The following is a 21,637-nucleotide window of genomic DNA, read 5'->3' as shown; positions in this document are numbered from 1 at the left end:
GCCAAATAGTCCCAAGGCAGCTTACACTCGCCTTCCCTTTCCTCTCCCCACAACAGACACCCTGTGAGGTGGGTGAGGCTGAGAGAACCCTGATATTACTGCTCGGTCAGAACAGATTGATCAATGCCGTGGTCCAAGGTCACCCAGCTGGTTGCATGTGGAGGAGCACGGAATCAAACCTGGCTCGCCAGATTAAAAGTCCAAACTCCTAACCGCTACACCAAACTGGCTCTCGAGAGAAGCTGATTAAAATTTGTTAAATCACTACAAAATTTTCCAGTTAGATTTAATTTTCCACTTGTATACTGCCTTTCCTTAGTGGCTCAGGGAAGAGCACAAGATGCAATACAATCAAATCAATATAAATTATTAGTACAAGAAAAATTATAATATTTAAACTTCACGTTTAAAATATTAGAAGCCAACAAGCCTCCTCCTCCTCCTCCTCACAGGAACTTATACTAACTAAACTGAACTGAACTGCATGTGTGTGTGTGTGTCGGGGGGGGGGGCATACACAATTCTTGGAGAGGAAGGGAAGCCAGCATACTCTGTTATTTCTAGGCCTCAACCATGGGCCAGTCGAACAGCTTCATCTTATAGGCCTTGTGAAACTGATTAAGGTCCCACAACCCCCAAAATCTCATTAGGTAGAGTTCAATCAGGTCAGAGCCAGGACCAAAGATGCCAGAGGCCTCTTTGGGGCTTGAGCAAAGTGGCATAGTGGTAGATGGCCCCACAGGTACAACAGTCCCAGACCACTTAGGACTTTAAACGTTAACACCAGGTGTGCTGTTTATAGTCTTCTGTAGTATTTAAAAAACGCTTCTTTTTCTTTATTCCATCCAACGCTCCAATGTTTCTTATAGGCTTGTAATCTGTTCCTTGTTGAAGATGAGACTTGAGAGTCAAAGCTTGAATCTTGTGAACACACACCTAGACATTTTATGTATGTATTTATTTATTATTTTAATTTATATCCCACCACTCTCCGAAGACTCATGGTGGGTAACACAAAAACAATTAAAAACCTTATTAAAATCAATCATAAATCCCCAGTACCATTAAACCCATAAAACAGCAGCACAATCCTCAATCCTTCCCCAAACTACAGTCAACCATCACAGTACAGGATTGCAGAGTGGAATAGTGCTGGCCCTAGTTGTCCCTGAAACCGGCCTCAACCAAAGTCCTGGTGGAAGAGCTCCGTTTTACAGGCCCTGCGGCCTTCTTGTCTTTAAGGTGCTACTGGACTTGAACCTTGCCCCCCTTATCTTCTGTGTCAGACTGGGATATATATGTGCCCACTTACATATTAGTTGCCTACCATTCTGGTTTGTGTTGTGCAGATTAGTGCAAACTGGCACCTTCAATGGGCTGTGCATTGGTTTTTATATTGATGTGTGCATAATAAGTTGAGATGTTCTCTCTGGGAACTGTTCAAGCTGTATAGCAATCCTGGTAAATAACATGCTTTTCTGAAAAAGAGCAAATGTTAGGCAGTGGTGTATGTACAAGATGATACGTGATGCACCGCTTCACAGAAAGAAGAACTGCTGAGACACAAAAATAATGATTGGCATCTGAATGTAATAAACAGACATTTGGGCTTCAGGATCAGTTATAAAAGAGTTAATGCATGTATTGAACCAAAAACATGTTGTTTGCCTGGAGGCCCAGACAAAACAAATACTAATTAAATAATTTCTTTCCAAGCCAGAGGCTTCAATTGAATAGAGATTTGTATATACTTAATATTACTTACTGAGGGAAAGAAACTGCTGCAAAAGTGTTTCTTATAGCATCAGTTGGTTGAATACAATGGTGACCAATTTGGTAAGTCCCCCCCCATTCCCCTCAAGCCTGAAAATACATTGTAAGGCTAAATAATCTAATTATATCCCTAAAGCAAATAGACTAGGAAATGAAACAAGATTTCATCAATAGATTTCTACAGATACTAATTGAAGCCTCTAATATTTGACAGAATTACTTTAGCATTGTGCATGTAGAGAGAAAATGGGTGGGGGAAACTGTTTTACATATTTATTAGGAACACTCCCATGTACATTTAAGTCAGAGTATCCTACTTATTTTGCTTACATTTGAAAATAACAATATAAAATGAAAGACTAGATTAATGATGGAGCCATTGTCAAGCAAATTGCACACAATAAAGAGATGAGAGAAGTCAATAGAGCTTTGGGGAGTATAACAAAGCTTTATCATGCTGGAGAAGCAAAAAAAAACATGTATCATAACATGCATTAGAAAATGAACGTCCTTGTTTTTTGTTGGTTTATTTATTTTCTTTTGAAAAGACATAGCATTTGTTCAGATAGAAGAGAGGTTTATATTGACCCTGTAAATCTGCTTTGATGTCCTGATGCAAACATTAACAAGCTAAAGCTATGCCTGCATAATTTCTGTAGCTCTAATAGCCCTCAAAATAACAGTAAAAAAAAAAAAGCAGCCTTATACTAACAGACTTTATTCTATCAAGCACACTAATGACTGTTTTAGGCTTGTCAGCTGTTCCGGACAAATGTTTATGGATAAGAAGAAATATGACATAACTGCAAAAATTAGCTTTGTATGTCACAAGGACAATATATTCTAACAAAAAACTACTGATGTTCTGATACATTTATTATGCAGTCCTAAGGATAACCCATGCCTCATTGGCTGGGCATCATTCTAATTGTGGAGCCACTAGTTTGCTCTCTAAAGGGTTTTGACAAGAGACCAGGAGGCAGGCAAAATATCAAGAAGTGGGGTCACAATCGCCCCAGCAACCCTGCCATTGCCTCCCATACAAGTAAAAGAGGCAGGATAGGAGGGCTGTGATGGACAGAGCTGACAGAGCCAATCATAGGGCAGCAAGATCCAACCCTGCACATGTAACAGCTGAAGAGGCAGGCCACAAGCTGCAGGGCCATGACCACAACAAACATCACCACTCCCTTAAAGGAAAAGAGCCTTGCTAGCAGTAACATAGCAGCTAACAGAATATGCAATATCCAACTGTTGGCAACTTCAAAAAGTGCCATAGTCTCAAGCCGCAATCACCAATAAAGGGACAACTGACTGCTTTAGCAGTCTCTTCATCTCACTGGTGGGAGTACCTTCTGGTAGCCTGACAGTTCTGTTGAAGGCATCCCTGAGCTGTCCCCATAGCTACCCCCATCAGTGGTGGAGCAGAGGACCAGTAGAGTGAGCTCTGGTATGGGGGCATGCAGCACTGCCAGCAGGTGCTCTAATAGTCTCCTCAATGGAGCAGAAGTGTTCTGGGACTGGAATTACCATCATTCCACTCTGGGCATTGTCATTCCAGTCCCAGAGCAATCTGTCATGCTAAATCCATTCTGTTTTTCATCATAATTTTTTTTGCTATAATCTATTTCAATAGAGGGCAAGCAAATGACTTGGCATTCTTGGTTCCTATTCTGTCCAGTGGGCATTCCATCATATCCCATTGTTCTCAATAGACCTTCCTGTCATTCATTCTGTTAATGCACACTTCACTGCCCTGACTAATTCTTGTGACAGCCAAGAGCCCCTTCACCCTACTTACACTAGGTCTTCATGTCAGGGAGCCCTACCTGGGACATCCTGACCAGGTATTTTATAAGGCTGGGGGAAGAGAGGTTGAATGCTTGGGGGGGGGGGGGTTGGCCAGTGCAAAGGTGGGGGTGATTTGATTGCACCTGTTGGTGGCTTCCTGTGCCATTGGGGGGGGGGTTAGGTTTTTGGCCTGCCTGGGTACCTACTGGTTATACGATGTTTTGTTTGTTTTTGCTAGAATAACTTTACACTGCTGACTGGGGGCATTCCTGGGCTGAAATGGTTTAGGGAGCTAACTACTTCCTACCACACACCCTGGCCTGCCTTTTTCCATGCAGGTGTAGGAACCTATACAACTGGCCCACCAACTGGCCGTGATGGGGCTTTAATGGCAGCTGAGATTGGTGGGACAATGCTGGGATGCCGTGCCCAAGCGTAACTCCGATTTACACTGGCATATCTCCCTTTAGAATTGCACTGTTAATACGTCAGTTTCATACAATCTCACAATCTATCCCTGCACTAGACATTTGTAATTGGCAGTCTTCGTCTGCTCAGATTGGCAGCAGCTCTGTAAGACCTCTGGTGAAAGCTCTTCATGATTATGCTGCTGAGATCGTTGTAGCTTGCCAATCTCCAGTTGTGGCATGAAGAATTTCCGCTATAGCACTTGATTTCCAGACAACAGAGATCAGTTCCCCTGGAGAAAATGGTTACTTTGGAGGGTGAACTGTATGGAATTGTACCTTTCTGAAGTCCCTCCCCAAATCCACCATCTCAGGCTCTGCCCCTCAAATCCCCAGATATTTCCCAACCTAGAGCTGTAACCCTAGTAGTTAGAGTTGCTGGAAATTTAATCTAATACCTTCAACATCCACTGCTTACCTCTGAACTACAATTCCTTCTCCAGGATCTCTTCAAAAGAGTGTGTGACATTTGTGACACCTAGGCTGGGATGCAGTGACTGGAGCAGAGTAGGCAGATAAATGTTTATAACAGCTATACCAAAGGATGGAGTCTGCTCTCTTTATGGTGTGTCTAGTGACAATGTGTGCAAAGGCAGGATCCTTGTGCTTGAACCTGGTAGTTGCTGAACTGGCATGACTTTGTAATATTATGTTGTTTGACTCAGCTTCTAAGCAGCCTTTTGCATCTCACTTTGGGAAGAACATTTCAATTTAATTTAATGTTGAAATCAATAGGATTAAGTAATTGTAAATCTTCATAGTGATATTTGAATGGGGAATGGATTGTGACTAGACATCTGAAGAGATCTCAATTTAGATACAAACCTTTAAATCTCAGCAATAAAATTTTAAGCAAAACAAAGCAATTTATATTATTTGTTCAATGAAGGTTGCCTTCTGTGACAACAAGGAACCTTAGGCTAGCCCACAGCAACAAAACAATATCAAGAGCAATCAATAATCAATAAGTAATTATAATTTAGAACATAAAAGAAAGCCCATGGTGTGAAATAAGATAAAAATTAGATCCTTGAATTGAGTCTAGACATATATTGGGAATGAATACAACTCCTGTATTTTTTCTAATGATCCAAATATCTGACCTCAGCCAAAATTCTGGTAACTAGATAGTAGGAGTGGGTATAAACCATGTGATGAGCCAAAACTTGTGCCAAATTATGGCCAAATTAGGGTTCAGGAGGCATTGTTTGGCATGTATGTGGTCTTTGAAGAAATCTCCAAGCCTTTGGGTGAGGCTCAGGACAGTTGGAGTCCCCCAAGTCTACCAATTCTGAGCCCATCCAGTACAGATGTGTGTCATATTTTTAGACCTTGCTAGCATAGCCATCAGTCTCCTTTCCTGCTTGCCCTTCAGCATACAGAGTGAGTGGGTGTTCTTCCACTTAGGAGACAGCCTCAGCCCACACTTGTACTGCCTGGACCCAGCCGAAGTGGATGTTGTCCTTTCTGAAGGTCAGCCTTTCCCTGCTAGGCTGCCATGCTCTGGATCTGACAGAGTAAAGTTATGGTTTCTGATCATCCCCCCCCCCATATGTCCCCCACATTCCTGTTTTTCTCTGGGTCATCCTGTCATATGGCCCAGGAGACATGATTTGGGGGGAATCTGCCAGGCAGTGTTAGGCTTGCCTGACAGCCACCACAAACAACATTAACCTCACCCAAAAGAACCCAAGTACCTCCTGGAGCAACATCCTCATAGTCTGTTGGCTCATTGTTGCATCACTTGTCCAGGCCAATACAGAGGACTTCCAGTGATCCTAGGCAGCCTGTATAAATTGCCCCATGTAAGCTGCCCCTGGGAATGGGATGTTGGTAGCTGGTTGTAGTACCTGGGACGGCAAGTGCTATTGTGTGGTTCTTGTTTTGGTGGGGCACACTTTGGTGGAGTGGCCATGGGCACTGACTTTGAGCCACCTCCCCTCATTACACCTCCTAAGTTTGTGGATTACCAGGCCTGCACTATCAGTTCCCTGACAAGAACATATGATGCATATGAAAGACCCTTTGTAGTGGCAGGAACCATTACATCCATAGGTGTGGGGCATCCTGTCTGTTCTATGGCCCAGAATCCACCGTTGATATCATTTCCCCAGAAAGCACTTTGCTGGGGCCACTTTTGTCATGGTATATACTGGGGCTTCCTAGTGAGGTCTGCCATTAGTTTGATGCCTCTAACTTGCACAGGGCCCATTCTGTATACTCCTGAACCGACACCTGACATCTCCCCGAAAAGCACTTTACTGGGAGCACCATGGTTATCATAGAATCACAGAGTTGATTCATGCAGTCTAGCCCCCTGCTCGGTGCTGGATCAGCCTAATGCATCCATGATAAGGATCTGTCCAGCCATTGCTTAAAGGTTGCCTGTGATCTTGTAACTCAGACCCCTGAATTCCAATCTACATGTAACTTGTAGGGGATGTAGGGGGCATCCTGGAGATGGCCTCTACAAGTTTCATGCCTCTAGCTCACACAGGATCTGTTCTGTGCCTAACATCTCCCTCAAAAGCACTTTCCTGAGGTTATCTTGTTTGGGTGTCCATAACTTGGGCCTCCCGAGTCCATTCTTCCCTAAACTTGATGGGCAGATAGAGGACAGTCAGATGGAGTCTTTAGGACCTCAGAGGGTTTTCTTCTCACGTCTTGAACTTCTCCAGTCCAGTTCAATTGGACAGAGGGATTGTGGGCATGTACTGAACCAGGATCTCCCGGTTTGTGCCAATCCCTACTAAATTGTGAAAGTAGCAGTTAGACATAAAAACTGGTTATGGATTGCAAATACATATAAATGCATATTTTAAAGAGTTTCTAGACCTGGCTGTGTCCCTGTAATCTTACCGTTAACTATTTTGGATATAAGGCATTCAGAAGCCTTGCTATATTGCAATATTCCATTAATTAATTCATTCATTCATTCATTCATTCATTCATTCATTCACTGCCACTCCCAGCATAGCTGGCTTGCAGTGGTTCACAATGCACATAAAAATACAGCATCCAATCATAAAACATTAATCAGATCATAAAAACATTCTTATACATTAGAACATATGTGCTGTTTTAGAGATCTCTGGTTGGGTTTAATTTTTTATGTGAAATCACATGTGAAGATCCTGGGAGCTTGAATCATAGCTACATGGTCAGTTCAGGCATGGTAGGACCTAGAGGACTGCTAAAAAACTGGATGCAACCAGGGAACTGAAATGTCTATAGAAAGGAGGTACCACAGGAAGTGATTCTTTTTAGTCTAGCAATTGTCTTCCTCTTTTTCTGGCTATACCCATGACAGCTAGCTGTTTGAGGGGATGTATTTAAATGATGTCATACAGGCTTCAGATCAGTGGACTCTGTTCAGGGTTTTATCCATTGAGGGATTCTGATTCAGGATTAGAATCAGGTTCTGCTGCTGCACAACATGTAGTGTTAACATTTTATCTGCAGCATCAATGTCTCTTTGAATGTGGGTCATAACTTGATGCTGAGGGAGCAATTTCTGCTCTAAATTCCCCACACTCCCAAAGCATCCAGTTCCCCACAAAGGATATAGTATCTGTATTTTTTTATGTTGTAAAGATTTAGCAGCTCTCAGGAAAGAGTGTCTTTTAGTGCATTGTTGGTTTGGATCTGTCTCTTCTGTCAGTTTGATGAATCCCTAACAATATGGGATTTAATTTCCTGCTGTAAGCAAGGTTTAAGAATGTTGTGCCTTTTGTGGAGTGGGAGAGGTGCTAATGCCTCTTAGACAGTTGGTACTAATGTTGTTTTTGTTGAGCACTGATTCTTCATTGTGTGAGAACATTCCTGAAAAATTGGATGTTTTATTTCAGTAAGAACTCTCCCACTTAAAAAATAAGTTTCTAAAATCCTTTATGTTCTGGCACAAACTAAAAAATAATCATACTCAGACATGGTCTATCAGTGTGGGAATATCACTTATCCCCCTCCTTCTCCTTTCCAATGTGTGCTTCTGCTCAGGAAGAAGTCCAAAACGCTAACAAAAACCAAAAGCCAGAATTACTAGACATTCCATTACCAGACACGTTGTTCCATCCTGAGACAGGAATTCATCCAAGCTGGAGTGCATCTTTTAATTCCTTAGAGAAGTTGCTAAAGCAGTCAGTTGATGCAGTCTTTCCTGTGCTTTGACAGTACATCAGCCTACAGAGAAGAAGGCTGATGAAGTAGAGTGTCCCTGATGTGAGTAAGCATTGTGATATTCACTTGATGGCTGGCACAAAGCTTGCTTTGGCCCCAGCAGTCTTACACGGCTACAGCAAGAACGTTTTAAGTGTACCTGGTGGCATTTACTAACCAAGTATCTGCTGAGATTTTCCAATGAAACTTAACTAAAATATAAAACAAAACACTAAAAGCAACCAAATACATACATAGGATACAAAATGAATTGTTTAGGTAGAACAGTTTTTTCTGGCATGACAGCTCCAGAATCAGCTGTCTGTTTCTTCTACACTGTCACTTCCAACACCCATTGACAATTCCTTCCCTCTAGCACGGAGTGCTCCTTTCCCACCAGAGTCTTCTCCCTGTTTCCTGCAATGTACAGTCAGAGTTAAAACTAGAGTTATAAGTTTCTTCTCATAATTGTTTTTTGTCTTGTCTCCAAATAAGCATTGCCAGACAATTATAATAATATTATCCCAGACCCCAGTTTTCTGGAAATTAATTTGCTTCCTAGTATATAACTTAATAAGTTTACCTATCACTTACCTAATTTATATCATTTTTAAAAAAAAACCTGTAAGCATGGGGAAAGGCTATATATGTGAATTCTGGTGCTACAGAAAATCCTTGCATTTGACAACTCTTTGCTGCAATGGTTGAAAGCTCAAAAATAATTATTTCCTAGGAGTGGAGCAATAAACCCTCAGATATCAAACTGGAAGGAGATAAGTTTTTGTTTATGGAGACAAAGAAGGGGAAAGATAGATGATTATTTGGATATCCTGAGTTGGATCATAAAAGATTTGGGGATGTGAACCTTAATTTAATTGGAGAAAGGTACAAGTCAGCACAGGTGGTGACTGCCCTATTTCGGTGTAGGTCAAGTGAAGTCCTGCCAGTTGAGTTAAAAGATCTGACGCACCATGAAAAGTCATGTGAGTTGTGAGTTGAGAACTGGAGAATGGAGGGAGAAATGAAGAGAAGCCTATCCTGACCAGCATCTGATTCAAAGTTTGTGGACTTTTGTCTGTTTCACAGAAAGGAATGCCAAGGACACGCCACTAATTGTACAAATTTTCTTAGTGGTTTATTATCTTGTTTCCAACACTCTTTTGCTTTAGTGAATCAAGATTGTATTTTAATAAATAACAATATTTTTCCTTAGAAAGAATGTGGTCAAAGATTTTACCTACGGTGCCTGGCTGCTTGCCCATGCATAGACCAGAAATCCTTGATTGGTCTACAGATAGTTCACAGGACAGGAACAAGGGAATTTGGAAGAGTGGACATGCATACCTGTGGCACCCGTCTGTGCTTCATGGCTCAGATCATGGGAGAAAGGGCAGAGTCTAAGAGGTGGCAGCTACTGATATATGAGGGGGAAATCCAAGCCCTTTTTCTCACACAACCTTTCTTAGCACCTTTCAGGTACACCTGGGTGAACCGAGGAAGGGATGCAGGACTGAGCTTTTACAGCAGAAGGATTGATATTGGTATCACAAAATTCCTTGTTGTATTTATTTATTAAGATGTTCTATCCTGATTTTTCTCTTAGGTCAAAGCAGCAGAATAATAATTAAAATATCCCAAGTTAAAACCAAAATAAAATAACAAATCCCAAACAACCCTCTCCAAATGCCTGCTATTCATAGTCTATTGCATGCCTATTTGTTTGTTTGTTTATTTATTTATTTATTTATTACACTCCCACAAGAGCTCGTGGCTAACAAGATAAAACCTTAATACATAAAAACCCCAATAAAATAAATAACAATTTCAATCAAACTAGCCAATCAACTAAAAATCGCCTATTCATTTGGCAGCCAAAACCCCATACTAATCATTATTTTAAAAAAAACCTTGGGGTGGACAGAGGGGCTGATCTCTCCCTGTAATCCACCCTTAATAGCCCCAATAGGGCTTAATGGCAAGGGGGGGTCCAGATCTTCTTCCGCGCACCAGCCTCAACCATAGACCTGGTAGAAGAGCTCCATCTTGCAGGCCCTGCGGAATGCTGGAAGCTCACGCAGGGCCCATAGCTCTTCCAGGAGCTCATTTCACCAGGTAGGGGCCAGGAATGAAAAGGCCCTGGCCCTGGCCTTGGCCCTGGTTGAGGCCAGGCACTCTTCCATGGGGCCGGGGATGACCAACAGATTTGTCCCCACAGAGTGCAAGGCCTTGCGGGGGACATAGGGCAAAAGGCAGTCCCTCAGGTATATGGGACCCAGACCGTAGAGGGCTTTAAAGGTAAGAACCAGCACCTTAAACCGGATCCAGGCAGCAACCAGTAACCAATGCAGCTGCCTCAGCACAGGCTGGATATGGGCCCTCCAAGCTGTCCTGGTGAGGACCATAAGCAAACAAACAGGGTTTGAAGCACCTGCTAAAGATCTCCAATGACAGAGCACTCCTCACCTCTTATAGGGAGCACATTCCAAAGAATGGGAGCCATGATGGAAAAGGCTCAGTCCTTGGTCAATGCAAAGAATACCATTCTAAGCATGAGAACAGGTAGAAGGTGGCAGTTGGATTGCCAGATCTCCTGCTTTTGCAGAAGACCTTCTGCTGGTAATGCCCCAATCCTGGCCCCTATTTTGTACATGTAGGGTAAAAAATGAAGAGAAAAAAAACCTTCATGACAGAATGACATAAGAATTTCCCCTGAATCCTAGAACAGTGTGGTGTAACTTCTGGGTCTCGTCATCTAGATCAAAATGTGCCAAATCTTTCTCTTATGCACTATATGGTCTCTGTTTCCTTCCATCTGGCATTCATCTTCCTAGTTATTGAAAAAAAACTAATGGGCCAATAGTTGAAAACAGTATTGCATTAGTCCAGGAATTAGATATCAGGCTGTATCTGTTGACCACTGTGAATAGAGCTGAAAGAAATGTTGACCACCAATGCCTTGAAGATTTCAGGGGGCAATGTATCCGGTCCTGCCACTTTCTTAAATTTTAACAGGTTAATTAAATGTATCATATCCAGACGGGCAGTAAGAACTCCCTTACCCAACAACAACAAAAAGAAAAGAACTAGAGAACTAGCCACTCACAGAAGAGTAGTCAAAGGTTTATTTCAAATATGTTTGAAATTATCAGACATGCAAATTGAAAAGTTGGATGGGGAGGTTTGTGGCCTTTTAAAAAAAGGTTAAATAAAGTTGACACTCTATGGAAGAAAGTGGTATTGGTACCCACACAATCCAGTTCAGTGGTCTAGACCGGTGGTCCCCAGCCACCAGGCTGCGGCCCGGGGCCGGGCTGTGGCTCCCTCTCCCCGCTCCCCCCCAGGACGCAAGCTTCTTTTTGCGGGAGTAGGGGGGGAGGGAAGTGCAGCCGCATGCGCAGCTGCAAATGCACATGCACAGCCGTTTCATGCATGCATGTTTGCGGCTGCGCATGACACAAATGCGTACATGTGGCCTGGCTGCGCATGCGCGCTTGTGCATGTGTGGCCGTGCATGCACATTTGTGCATGTGCGACCACGCATGCGTGGCCACCGGATCGCCCTCCCACACCCACTGGTCCGCAGCCTAAAAAAGGTTGCGGACCACTGGTCTAGAGTGCTGGCTGTCAGTCCAAAAAGGCAAGAGGTGAGTAGTGAAGTCCAAGAGAGGCAGTGGTCAAGTTCTGCAAGAAGCAACTAAAGATCAGAAGATCCAGAACTATAGAACATATTGGGTTGAATGCAGCCAACTTTTTCAATCTTAGTTGCTCTTGCTAAACTCACAATGGGTTGGATGCAACCAGTGTTTACACTACTGAAACAGACAGAAGAAGGCTATGACCATTTATGCACTGGAGGTTTCATGCCGAGCTGCAGGCTGGAGTTTTATTCATGGGAGGGTGCCCCACCTCTTCCTTCACCCACACGGGGGAGCATTTGGTCTGGTGTGCCTCACTGGCCCTCAATTTGTGCTCCTGCATGGGAGCTGGGGCAATGAAGTTCCCAGTGCATAAACGGTCTATGCTGGGCATTGTGTGATCTGGAAATTAGAAAGCTATGTAGGAGCTGTACTAAAAAAGAATGAGAAGGGTTAATCTATCCTGCATGCTGAAAACAGTGCATCCTATTTTAATGGAGACAATTGGACCATTTTCTTTGAGAGTTCTGTAGAGTAGATTCAGCCAGTTTTTTTGTTAAATCTAAGCCAATTCCCTTTCTTACTAAAGCTCCTGTCCTACATGACTTTTGTCCATAAAAATTCCATGACCCCAAGTATATTCTTTGTGGTCAAAAGGGATACCTTCCTCTCTTTCTTGCTACCAGAAAAAAAATGTGGGTCCAGCAATGTGATTTGTAACAATGTGTTCTAAATTGAGATCCATTTTTCTTCGTTTGTACTGGGTTGTTTCCTTGAGTTTACATGCAGGTAATATTAAGCATTAGTAAGAATGCTTGTTTTAAAAAGTGAAGGTTAAACTGGTAAAATATAGATGTACTGGATCCATATTTTGCAGTCATTTGTTCACTTGTGATCTTAATTTAACTCACAAATAATATCCCATCTTCCATTTTCTTCCTCCATCTCCTACTCTGTCTGGTGTGTAATAATGAGATCCCGTGGACAAGCATATTTTCTATTTACTGTTGGCATATAAAGTTAGGCAACTTTAGGCAACTTTGTTTATATATTGTAAGTAAGTATCAGTTTGTTTTTACTGAGTTCCTTGTATGGTTTTGTTCTCTTAAATACATACAAGTGTTTGTTTCACCAAGAAGGTTAGCTGTGCTTTGTTTTGTTAACATTAGAAACAGATTCTAAAAAAATTATAAGTATCTGTTTCCTGTGTTTAATCTCCCCTGCCAATATTTAAGTATTTAGACTGTGCCATCTCAACAGCTCAGTTTTGCAGGACTGTGTGTTTTTACTGTGCTTTATATAAATGTCCTTATGCTTGAAAGTTCATAGGAAATGTGTACTTTTGAGTGAAATGTCCCATGAAATGATGTGCAGACTGTGTTAGATTGCTTCAGTGTTGGCTGCTTAGTCCTGAATGAATGGCAATTGTTCACCCAGTTTTTACAGAGAATGCAGATGATGTTGTCAGTCTGATGCATTGCAGGTTTTTTATTTTTTTGTGTTGTGTTTTTCTTTATTTTAATCAGACAGGATTAAATGGCAATCCCCCCATACCTAAAATTCATCTGCATTGCCACCCATTGCAATACTGAGACTTCTCAGGGTTATTGTCTTTTCAACTCTTCCTTGCCTTGGCTGTCAGAGCAGTTTTTGCTACTTCATGCAGAATTCCAGGTGCTCTTCTTCTAACATTCCTAAATGGATCCTTTTTGCCAGTTTTCCCTGGATGGGAGAGAAGAATTTATTCTTTTTTTCCTTCACAGCAAAAGCCATTATATTAATTAATTTTGTATGAGAAAGTGTGCATGCACTCGAAAGCTCACACTTTGAATAAATCGTTATTGGGTGGGGTATTCTGGATGTTACTGCATAGCCTGAGGAGGGTCCCCTGTTGTTCCTGGCTTTGACCTCAACCAAAGACCTGGCAGAAGAGGTCCATTTTTGCAGGCCCTGCAGATTTCTGATATCTCCATTAGGGCCCTTAGGTCTCCTGAGAGCTCATTCCACCAGGTTGGGGCCAGGACCGAAAAGTCCCCGGCCCGGGTTGAGGCCAGGCATGCTTCTTTGTGGCCAGGGACCCCTAGTAGATTAGCACTTGCAAAGCGAAGTGCCCTGTGGGGGGCATAAGGAGAGCAGGGCCCAAGCCGTGAATAGCCTTAAAGGTTACACCAAAACCTTGTATCTGATCCGTGCCAAGACTGGCAATCAATGCAGCTGTCTCAGTACCGGCTGGATATGGGCCCCCCTTAGTCTTAGCGAATTATTTATACCACTCCTTGAGCGGTTTACAGATTATTAAAGGTTGTGAAGTTGGTACATTAACCAAAATTAGTTTTATCTGTTATTCCATATTATTTATGAACACAGTGTCCAGTCATAATCCTGGTTTGTTTTGCACCATCTCCGCACGTCAGTCCCTACTATAGGGATGACAGTGCATAATTAAAGCCACTTTGTTTGTTCTGCCTAATTGAAAACTGTTCTCCTTGCCTATGATGGTTTCTTTGTGTTCTTAAAGGTGTAAGAATGGCAACATGTTCCATCCTTACATACAGCAATTAAAGCACACCAGCAGGTTTCATCACCCAAAGTAGGTCAGGTATGAGAGGTTGGCTCCTTGCACTCCACCTGAGCTGCCTCACTGCTGCTGGAGTGCAAGCTTGTCTTTAGGGTATGTGTGTGTGTGTGTGGTTTTCTTCCTCTGTGTACCTATCAGGGTTCATATGGGAGAAGGGTGCTTTGGATACTGATGTGTTTTGAGTCTTCCCTGCCTTTCATTGTACCAGTGCTGGCAGAGTCCAAGCCTCTTAAGTTCCAGAGACAGCTGTAGGAATATAGACACAGGCTTGGAAGGTGTTATACCTGTTTGCTGTCCCCTGGGCCAATGCTGGCAGGGTTTGAGAGATGTGTTGATCTTTAGACTGGACCTGCTGCTATCAATGTGCAAAGAACACTTCAGTGGCAGAAGGAGAGGAATAGGGTTGCTAAGAGCAGGATGAAAAATGTATTTGTGTGTGTGTGGGGGGGGAGAGGGGTTCTGTTGGACATTTGGAAGTTGTGTGTGTGTGTGTACCTGCATAGTTTGGTTTAATCAGGAAGACTTCTGATTTACATAAAGAAAAGGTTGTTGTCAGGAAAAGGGGATATAAGATTATGCCTGTGCAGTACCACTAGATAATAGAAAGTTGATACCGCTGAAGCTTTCCGTCAGTGAGGCACCACAGTACAGGCAACACAGAGAATACAAAAGCTCAGAAACCAGGACTTATTGATTATTTGTTAATTCATTCATTCCCAAATGAATCATAATCAAAATGAGCTATCATTTAAATAGTCAAGTAAGAATTCACTCTTAGAGCCATCACTTTGCACCATGAGTACTGGAATCGCTATTATCCTGTGTCTCTTTCATGAGTGATACAGGGAGTTGATTTCAAGAGTGACCATCATAAGTGAACTCCACGCCACAATCCACTCGTGTTCAGTCTGTGCTCAACACATTTGCTTCAGAATATAAAGAATGACATGAGAAGAAACTAGGAAGAATATAGAAGACTAAACATTAGTTATAGTGCAGAAAAAAAACTATTTTTGTTGCAGGTTTCCAAAATAATTTTAAAATACACAAGTGGCGCTCTTTAATCCCAATGAATAAAACAATACCCTCCTATGCTCCTCTTGAGGTCGGGAGACATGGCCAAGAGGGATGTACCTTTTAGCAAGCAATTCGATGCAGCTGCTTTTGGTTTTCCGCCATCCTGCTTAAGGCAGCTCTGCTGATACTACTAGTCCATTGTGATATGTTGTAATCAGCACAGAGACTGGCACAGTCCCTGTGAGAAATACACACTGTCACTCACAAACACATTACAGTTTCTGAACAAAACCCAAATGGAAATCTGTTTACAGTCTTTGAAAGTCAATTAGCATTGTACCAGAGACTTCAAGGGAATTAAAATCTCACCAGCAAACCTTCAGGGGATTTCTTGTATGCATTCAGCAGTGGAAGTGAGAGAATACAATAAGTCCATATGATTTCATATTCTAATAGACATGTGTGGCCCAGTTTGTAGATATCTAAATCTGTGGATTGGGCCACACTGACACAAAACAGATTTCTCTGCAGACTTCCCCCCCCCCCCAGTTTGCATAAAATTGGAAAATTTTAATATATTAGGCAGTTTATTTTGGAGGAGGATTTAAAAGGAGCATTCTATGTGCAAATGCAGAGAATGCATCATACCTCCTGTGTCATTCGTCAGAGTCATCTAGCTGCTCTGGGCCTGGCAGGGGCTACAGTGAAGACTAGGAACTGCTCTGAGCCCAGAGCAATGACCATGGAGGCCTGGAGCCACTAAAGGCCTGGCAGCATTAATATTTTTTTACGAATCCTGTTCTTTCTCAGCCTGAAGTACAAGACTGATGCAGGTATGCTTTTTGTGAGATACGTCATGCAGATTAATCTACCATAGTGTTAGTATCTGTATAACTTTAAAGGATAATATTTTTCTGCAGTTCTACTCTGTATATTTGAAACAGTTCATATAATTCTTGATCAGTAGGTCAGCAGTGAAATTGTGTGTCCTTCAGAGGACTGAGCCCAGTGTATTAAGAATGCTTGCTTTTTGGAAATTCAATAAACCTTGAGTTAAATTAAATCAAACAAGTATGTAGTAAAGTGATTTATGTTTCCCTTCTTTTTTCTTTTTCACTTCTATTGCAGGTGTAAAAACCTACAGTTGTTCCTCAAGTTGATTTTGCTACTAGAGATAATCTTTCCACAGCAACTGCTGCTGGTAGCTGCTGGTAGCTGCTGCAGCCTTTTGGTTAGCAGAACAGATATGCTCAATACACAGTAGGGCTCTCACAGCTTCAGTGCAAAAGGATTTGTGCAGTATGTTTTGTACTAAACTGAAAGACCTGAAGATCACTGGCGAGTGTCCTTTCTCTTTACTGAGCCAAAGCGGCGTTTCAGATGAACATGAAGAGGACTGTGCAGAGGTGCCAAATAGCTCCAAATCTACTTTGCCAATCTGTAGAGAAAAAGATACTCTTCCACAAAGAAAAACCAGCAGGAGCAAAGTGTATCTGCACACTTTAGCTGAGAGCATCTGCAAACTTATCTTTCCTGAGGTAAATATGTTTTGATAAAAGAAATTAAAAATCACTGGGTGATTTTTTAAATAATGCCTTTGAAACAGTGATTTGGATACTAAGGTTATGGCTGCTTAAATTAGTGCTTCTTGTATCCCCTTGCAATCCTTTTTTTTTGGAAAGGGGAAACAGTCATCTGTTTCCATTTCCAGTTCTGTCTAATTCTGTTGCTTGTCAACATCAGTATTTATTTCATTACTATTTCCATGTTCAGTGAAAGGAAGCTAAGCATGATGAAGACAGCCAAGTATGATATTTTTATTTAATTTAGTTTGCATTAACTTTTCATAATTTACAGAGACTGGCAACTCAGTATATGAATATTTCTAATGGCACAGACTATATTGTGCCATTGGGCTCATGGCAGCATCCAGAGCGCCAATGTGGTATAGTGGTTAGAGTGCGGTACTGGGAGACCCACTCTATCATGGAAGCTTGCTCGGTGACCTTGGGCCAGTCATATACTCTTGGGATTGTTTGGAGGATAAAATGGAGAAAAGAAAGATGTAAGCTCCTTTTGAGTCCCCACTGAGAAGAATGGCAGAGTATAAACAAATTAAACAAATTAAACCGGGACAATCAATTGTGCTTTATCAATGAGGCCCCTTTTTATATTATGGCAGCAGTGCTGGATCTGCTTCCAAGGGCATTGCGGTAACATTGATGTGTGAGGCAGATCAGTCACATACATCTTTGCCACCTATTTGTCACTTGGTGGGGAAGAAAAGAGGAAGAACTTAGATAGGCCTCATGTACATGGCTCCAGGTTTCCAAACATTGTGGTGGTATAGGAAGAACCATGAGGATACGGAATATTTTTTACTTCACACAGGTCTATGGAGATGCAGCATGTGGATTTTTCAACTGAAATCAATGTATCAGGAGCCCCCAGTCACAGTCCTGTTATCACAGTTTACTTTTAGATATGGTGGCTCTGTGGCTTAAATGTAGGTGGGTTGTCTTCAGTCCTATACCAAATAAGTGTGCTTGCTTTCCATTTTTTGCCATATTAAAGCTTTGTACTTTGATAGGTGGGATTTATTTTTAGTTTAGTGCCATGTACTCACCCCTTTGATACTTTGTGGTTAGCTCTTGATGTTAGCACAACACAGGAGACACAAGTTCTGAGATTTAATTGTAGTCATAAATTTGTTGGCATTACATTTACCTGAGTAAGTAACTGTCATATAAATATCAATTTGATAAATTGATATAAAAAGGGCAGATCAGTATGAATTAAAATGTTGGAATAAGACCCATAGTGTTCTTAGGCCCATTTAGTGGGAGTTAGAACTTTGCTGGATGACTTTGGTCCAGTCAAAGTTTTGGGGGGCTATTGTGAATTGGGGAGAGGCAAATCATGTGTACCACTCTAGGTCCTTTGAGGACTACTAGATTAAAAATATAACAGGTAAGGTGTTTTCTGCTAATTGCTCTTTCCATGGTTGTGAGGAGGCCCACAGGTGAGAGAAAAATAAATTTTAAACCCGCCATTGGCACAATGTTATTGCATCACTCCTGCGAAAACCCAGAAGTCATGTCATTCTGCTTTAGGAATTGCCATAAAGTTTCCAGTGTTTTCTAGACCATTGTGATAGTACATACCTGCTCTGGGGCTCCTTGGTCCCTCCCTGTCAGACACACACATACACACACACATGCAGACTCATTCCCTCTCCCCTCCCCCTTCTTCCCTCTTGCTTCCCCAACATTCTCCCTGGTTCCTCCCCTTTCCCTTTCTCTCAGGCACACAAACACGCACATTCAGACTCCTTCCTCCCTCCCTCTCTCCCTGCCTCTTGTGGCAGGAGGGCCCTGGCCTCCTCCAGCTGCACAGGTTGCGGCCAGGCCCCTGGCGGCTTTGTGGCCACCTCCTCGGCTTGTGGAGGTTGTGTGGGTGGTGGCTTGGCCCCCTGGCATCTTCATGGTTGGCCTGTAGAGCAGTGGTCCCCAACCTTTCTGAGGTTGGGGACCGGCAGGGCATTGGGGCGCGGCACAGGCAGTGCCCTGGCAGCTTCATGGCCACTGCCTCAACTGTGGCCTTGGCCTCCTCCACCAGCCAACTCCCTGCCTCTTCAGACGTGCTCTCTGTAGTCACATCCATTTCAGGGGGTGCTGCAGAAGATGTGTTCCACATGAAAAAGTGGGTGGCTAGCTCCAATCCTAAGACAGGAAAGAGACAGTACCCATTTCCTATAGGAAGAATGACACTAGATTGTTTGCATGAGTGCTGATTGTGTTGTTCATGAAAAATTGACACTTAGTTGCATCTGTCTCCTTAAATGGTCTTGGATTTGTTCAAAACCTGATAATTCTAACCCTTGCCCGCTTGGCAGTTTGTCACCCAGTTTATGTTACTCATTTTCCAAATGGAAAACTCCAAATCTGAGAGGGTCACTATCGTGTCCCAGATCAGCACATGTTGCTTCCATTGACGTCAGTAGGAGGTTATGTGGAAGGATCAAGAGAGAGCATAGTGTGGTCCAGAACAGCATTTGATGAGATTCTAGATACCAGTAAGTGCATGTGGATTTTTGTTTGCTTATTTATTTGTTTTTTAAAAGGGTTGTAGAGGAGATGGGAAGCCCTGTGCATGTTGTTTCTATTTAGATATGAGTATTAATCAAATCTTGCTTTAATAATGTAGAACACTTATCCAGTTCTTTTTATTTTGAATATAAAGCATAAGCTTCCTGAGGAATACATTTTTCTTGAGGCATTATAATCTTCCTTCCTTGCATTAAACAGCTGTCCACAAATTTCTCAGTGACTTACAACAAAACTAACCACATGTCCAAACTTGGTATAAAAAAATAATTGAAACCAGTGTTTCCAGGATGCCTGTTCTGCTAAAACATTGAGTTGGGTATTTAGGGTTTTTGCATCTTGATACAGACATCATGAAAAATGTGGCCAAATTTCACAGAGAGTAAACCAAAAGGAAGATGCGATGATCACGAATAGACACAGTGCAGTAACATGGCAAGAAGCCCTACTAATATGAACCTTCCTAAAGACATCTCTGTATTCCCAGCCCGCCTCTAGTCCCCTCCTTTTAAAGCAGGCAATGTAAACCACATTGGAGCTACTAACTATGGGTTGTGCTGTCCCCCTCCCCCAACCATGCCATCTAGCTGACCGAAATGAGGGCAGGCTGCAGAAAGCAGCATGATAGCTGCCTGGCTAAAACTATGATAGTTTTATGGTATTCCTGGTGTAGTGGTTAAGAGTGGCTGTTTCTATTCTGGCAAGTTGGGTTTAATTCCCCACTCCTCCACATGCAGCCAGCTGGGTGACCTTGGCTTATCACAGCACTGATAGAACTGTTCTGACTGAGCAGTAATATCAGGGCTCTCTCAGCATCAGCTACCTCACAGGATGTCTGTTGTAGGAAGAGGAAAGAGAAGGTGATTGTAAGCCTCTTTCAGACTCCTGGAAGAGAAAACCGGCATATAAAAACCAACTCTTCTCCTTCTAACCTTCTTGATTAGGCCATGTATCAGCTCGTAGCTTTAAGAAACCTGGCTGTCTCCTCGGGAAAAGCATTTGTGCCATGCATACATTTCTTTGCATTGGGGCATGTGCATTTTACATACTTTCTAATTAATATGTGGTATGGATTTAATGTATAGAAATGTCTGCCACAGGAGAAAAAACAGAAACTCAACAGTGTTTGGATTTTGTCCATCCATTGTTTAAAAGTAATATTTTTGAAATATCTAAAAGTATTTTTTGAGTGCTAATACATCTGTTCCAATTCTTAGACTCTAAAACTATCATTTTCATTAACATGTATTTTCTTATTACAGTATGAAAGGTTATATCTTGCACTGCAGAGAACACTATCAAAACATAAAATACAAGAAATCAGGTTAGTTAAGTAAATGTATGATTTTAGCATCAAATAAGTACAACAAGCATCATGTATTTAGCTAAGAACTACGGTACAGCAGACGTGGCCCTGATGTTCTGCTCACATATTTTATTTTGTTGAAACTTTATAATTGAGTTTAACTCTATTTAAGAACCAGTTTTCAAGAGGCTGAGAGAGCCATCCTAAGCAGGTCTGCTAATAATTTCTGGTGGTGAAAAGTTGCAGCCAGTTGATTGATAGATTGATTAGCAGATTGATATGCGGAGCAGAGATACCCATTTTGACATAATTCTAGTATTGGCTTATAAGAACAAATACCATGATTTCTAAGTTTTAAAAGGATATAAGATTATTTCTGGCAAATAACAACATTGTAAATTTGATAGTTTCTTTATCTGATTAGATCAAGATGGGTAGCCATGTTAGTCTATCTGCGGCAGTAGAAAAGAGTAAGACTCCAAGAGCCCATTAAAGACTAACTAAATTTGTGGCAGGGTAAGAGTTTTCATGAAGAAATACTCATTTCTTCAAGTAATATCTGACCTGGATAACCCAGGCAAGCCTGATCCCCTCATATCAGAAGCTAAGCAGGGTTGGCTACCACTTGAAAGGGCAACCTCCAAGGAATCCCAGGGTCATGATGCAGGGGCAGGCAATGGTAAGCCACCCCCAAACATCTCTTTCCTGGCAACCAGACAATCTGTCATCTAGTTATATTATGCACATGCCGTATAATAAATAATAAATAAATAATCTTTGGATAATTTGAATTACTAATTAGATTAGTA

The 21,637-nt window shown here is 42.0% G+C and overlaps 1 protein-coding gene across 4 annotated transcripts in view; it reads left to right on the top strand.

Annotated features, from left to right (window-relative positions):
• The window catches only part of GUCY1A1 (guanylate cyclase 1 soluble subunit alpha 1), a 42,196-nt gene that overhangs the window by 7,005 nt on the left and 13,554 nt on the right, over window positions 1-21,637 (top strand). For 3 of the 4 annotated variants that reach the window (XM_077300034.1, XM_077300036.1, XM_077300035.1), the window contains exons 2-3: window positions 16,545-16,954; window positions 20,785-20,846. In XM_077300034.1, coding sequence (XP_077156149.1) covers window positions 16,718-16,954; window positions 20,785-20,846 — 299 coding nt within the window. In that variant the 5' untranslated portion in view covers window positions 16,545-16,717. The remainder of the gene's footprint in view (window positions 1-16,544; window positions 16,955-20,784; window positions 20,847-21,637) is intronic. The other variant, XM_077300037.1, reaches the window with a different exon arrangement.

The sequence above is a fragment of the Paroedura picta genome, chromosome 10 (genome assembly GCF_049243985.1).
Source record: "Paroedura picta isolate Pp20150507F chromosome 10, Ppicta_v3.0, whole genome shotgun sequence".
Classification (NCBI taxonomy): domain Eukaryota; kingdom Metazoa; phylum Chordata; class Lepidosauria; order Squamata; family Gekkonidae; genus Paroedura; species Paroedura picta.
Note: the sequence above shows the minus strand (reverse complement) of the source record. Positions and strands in the feature narration are given on the sequence as shown.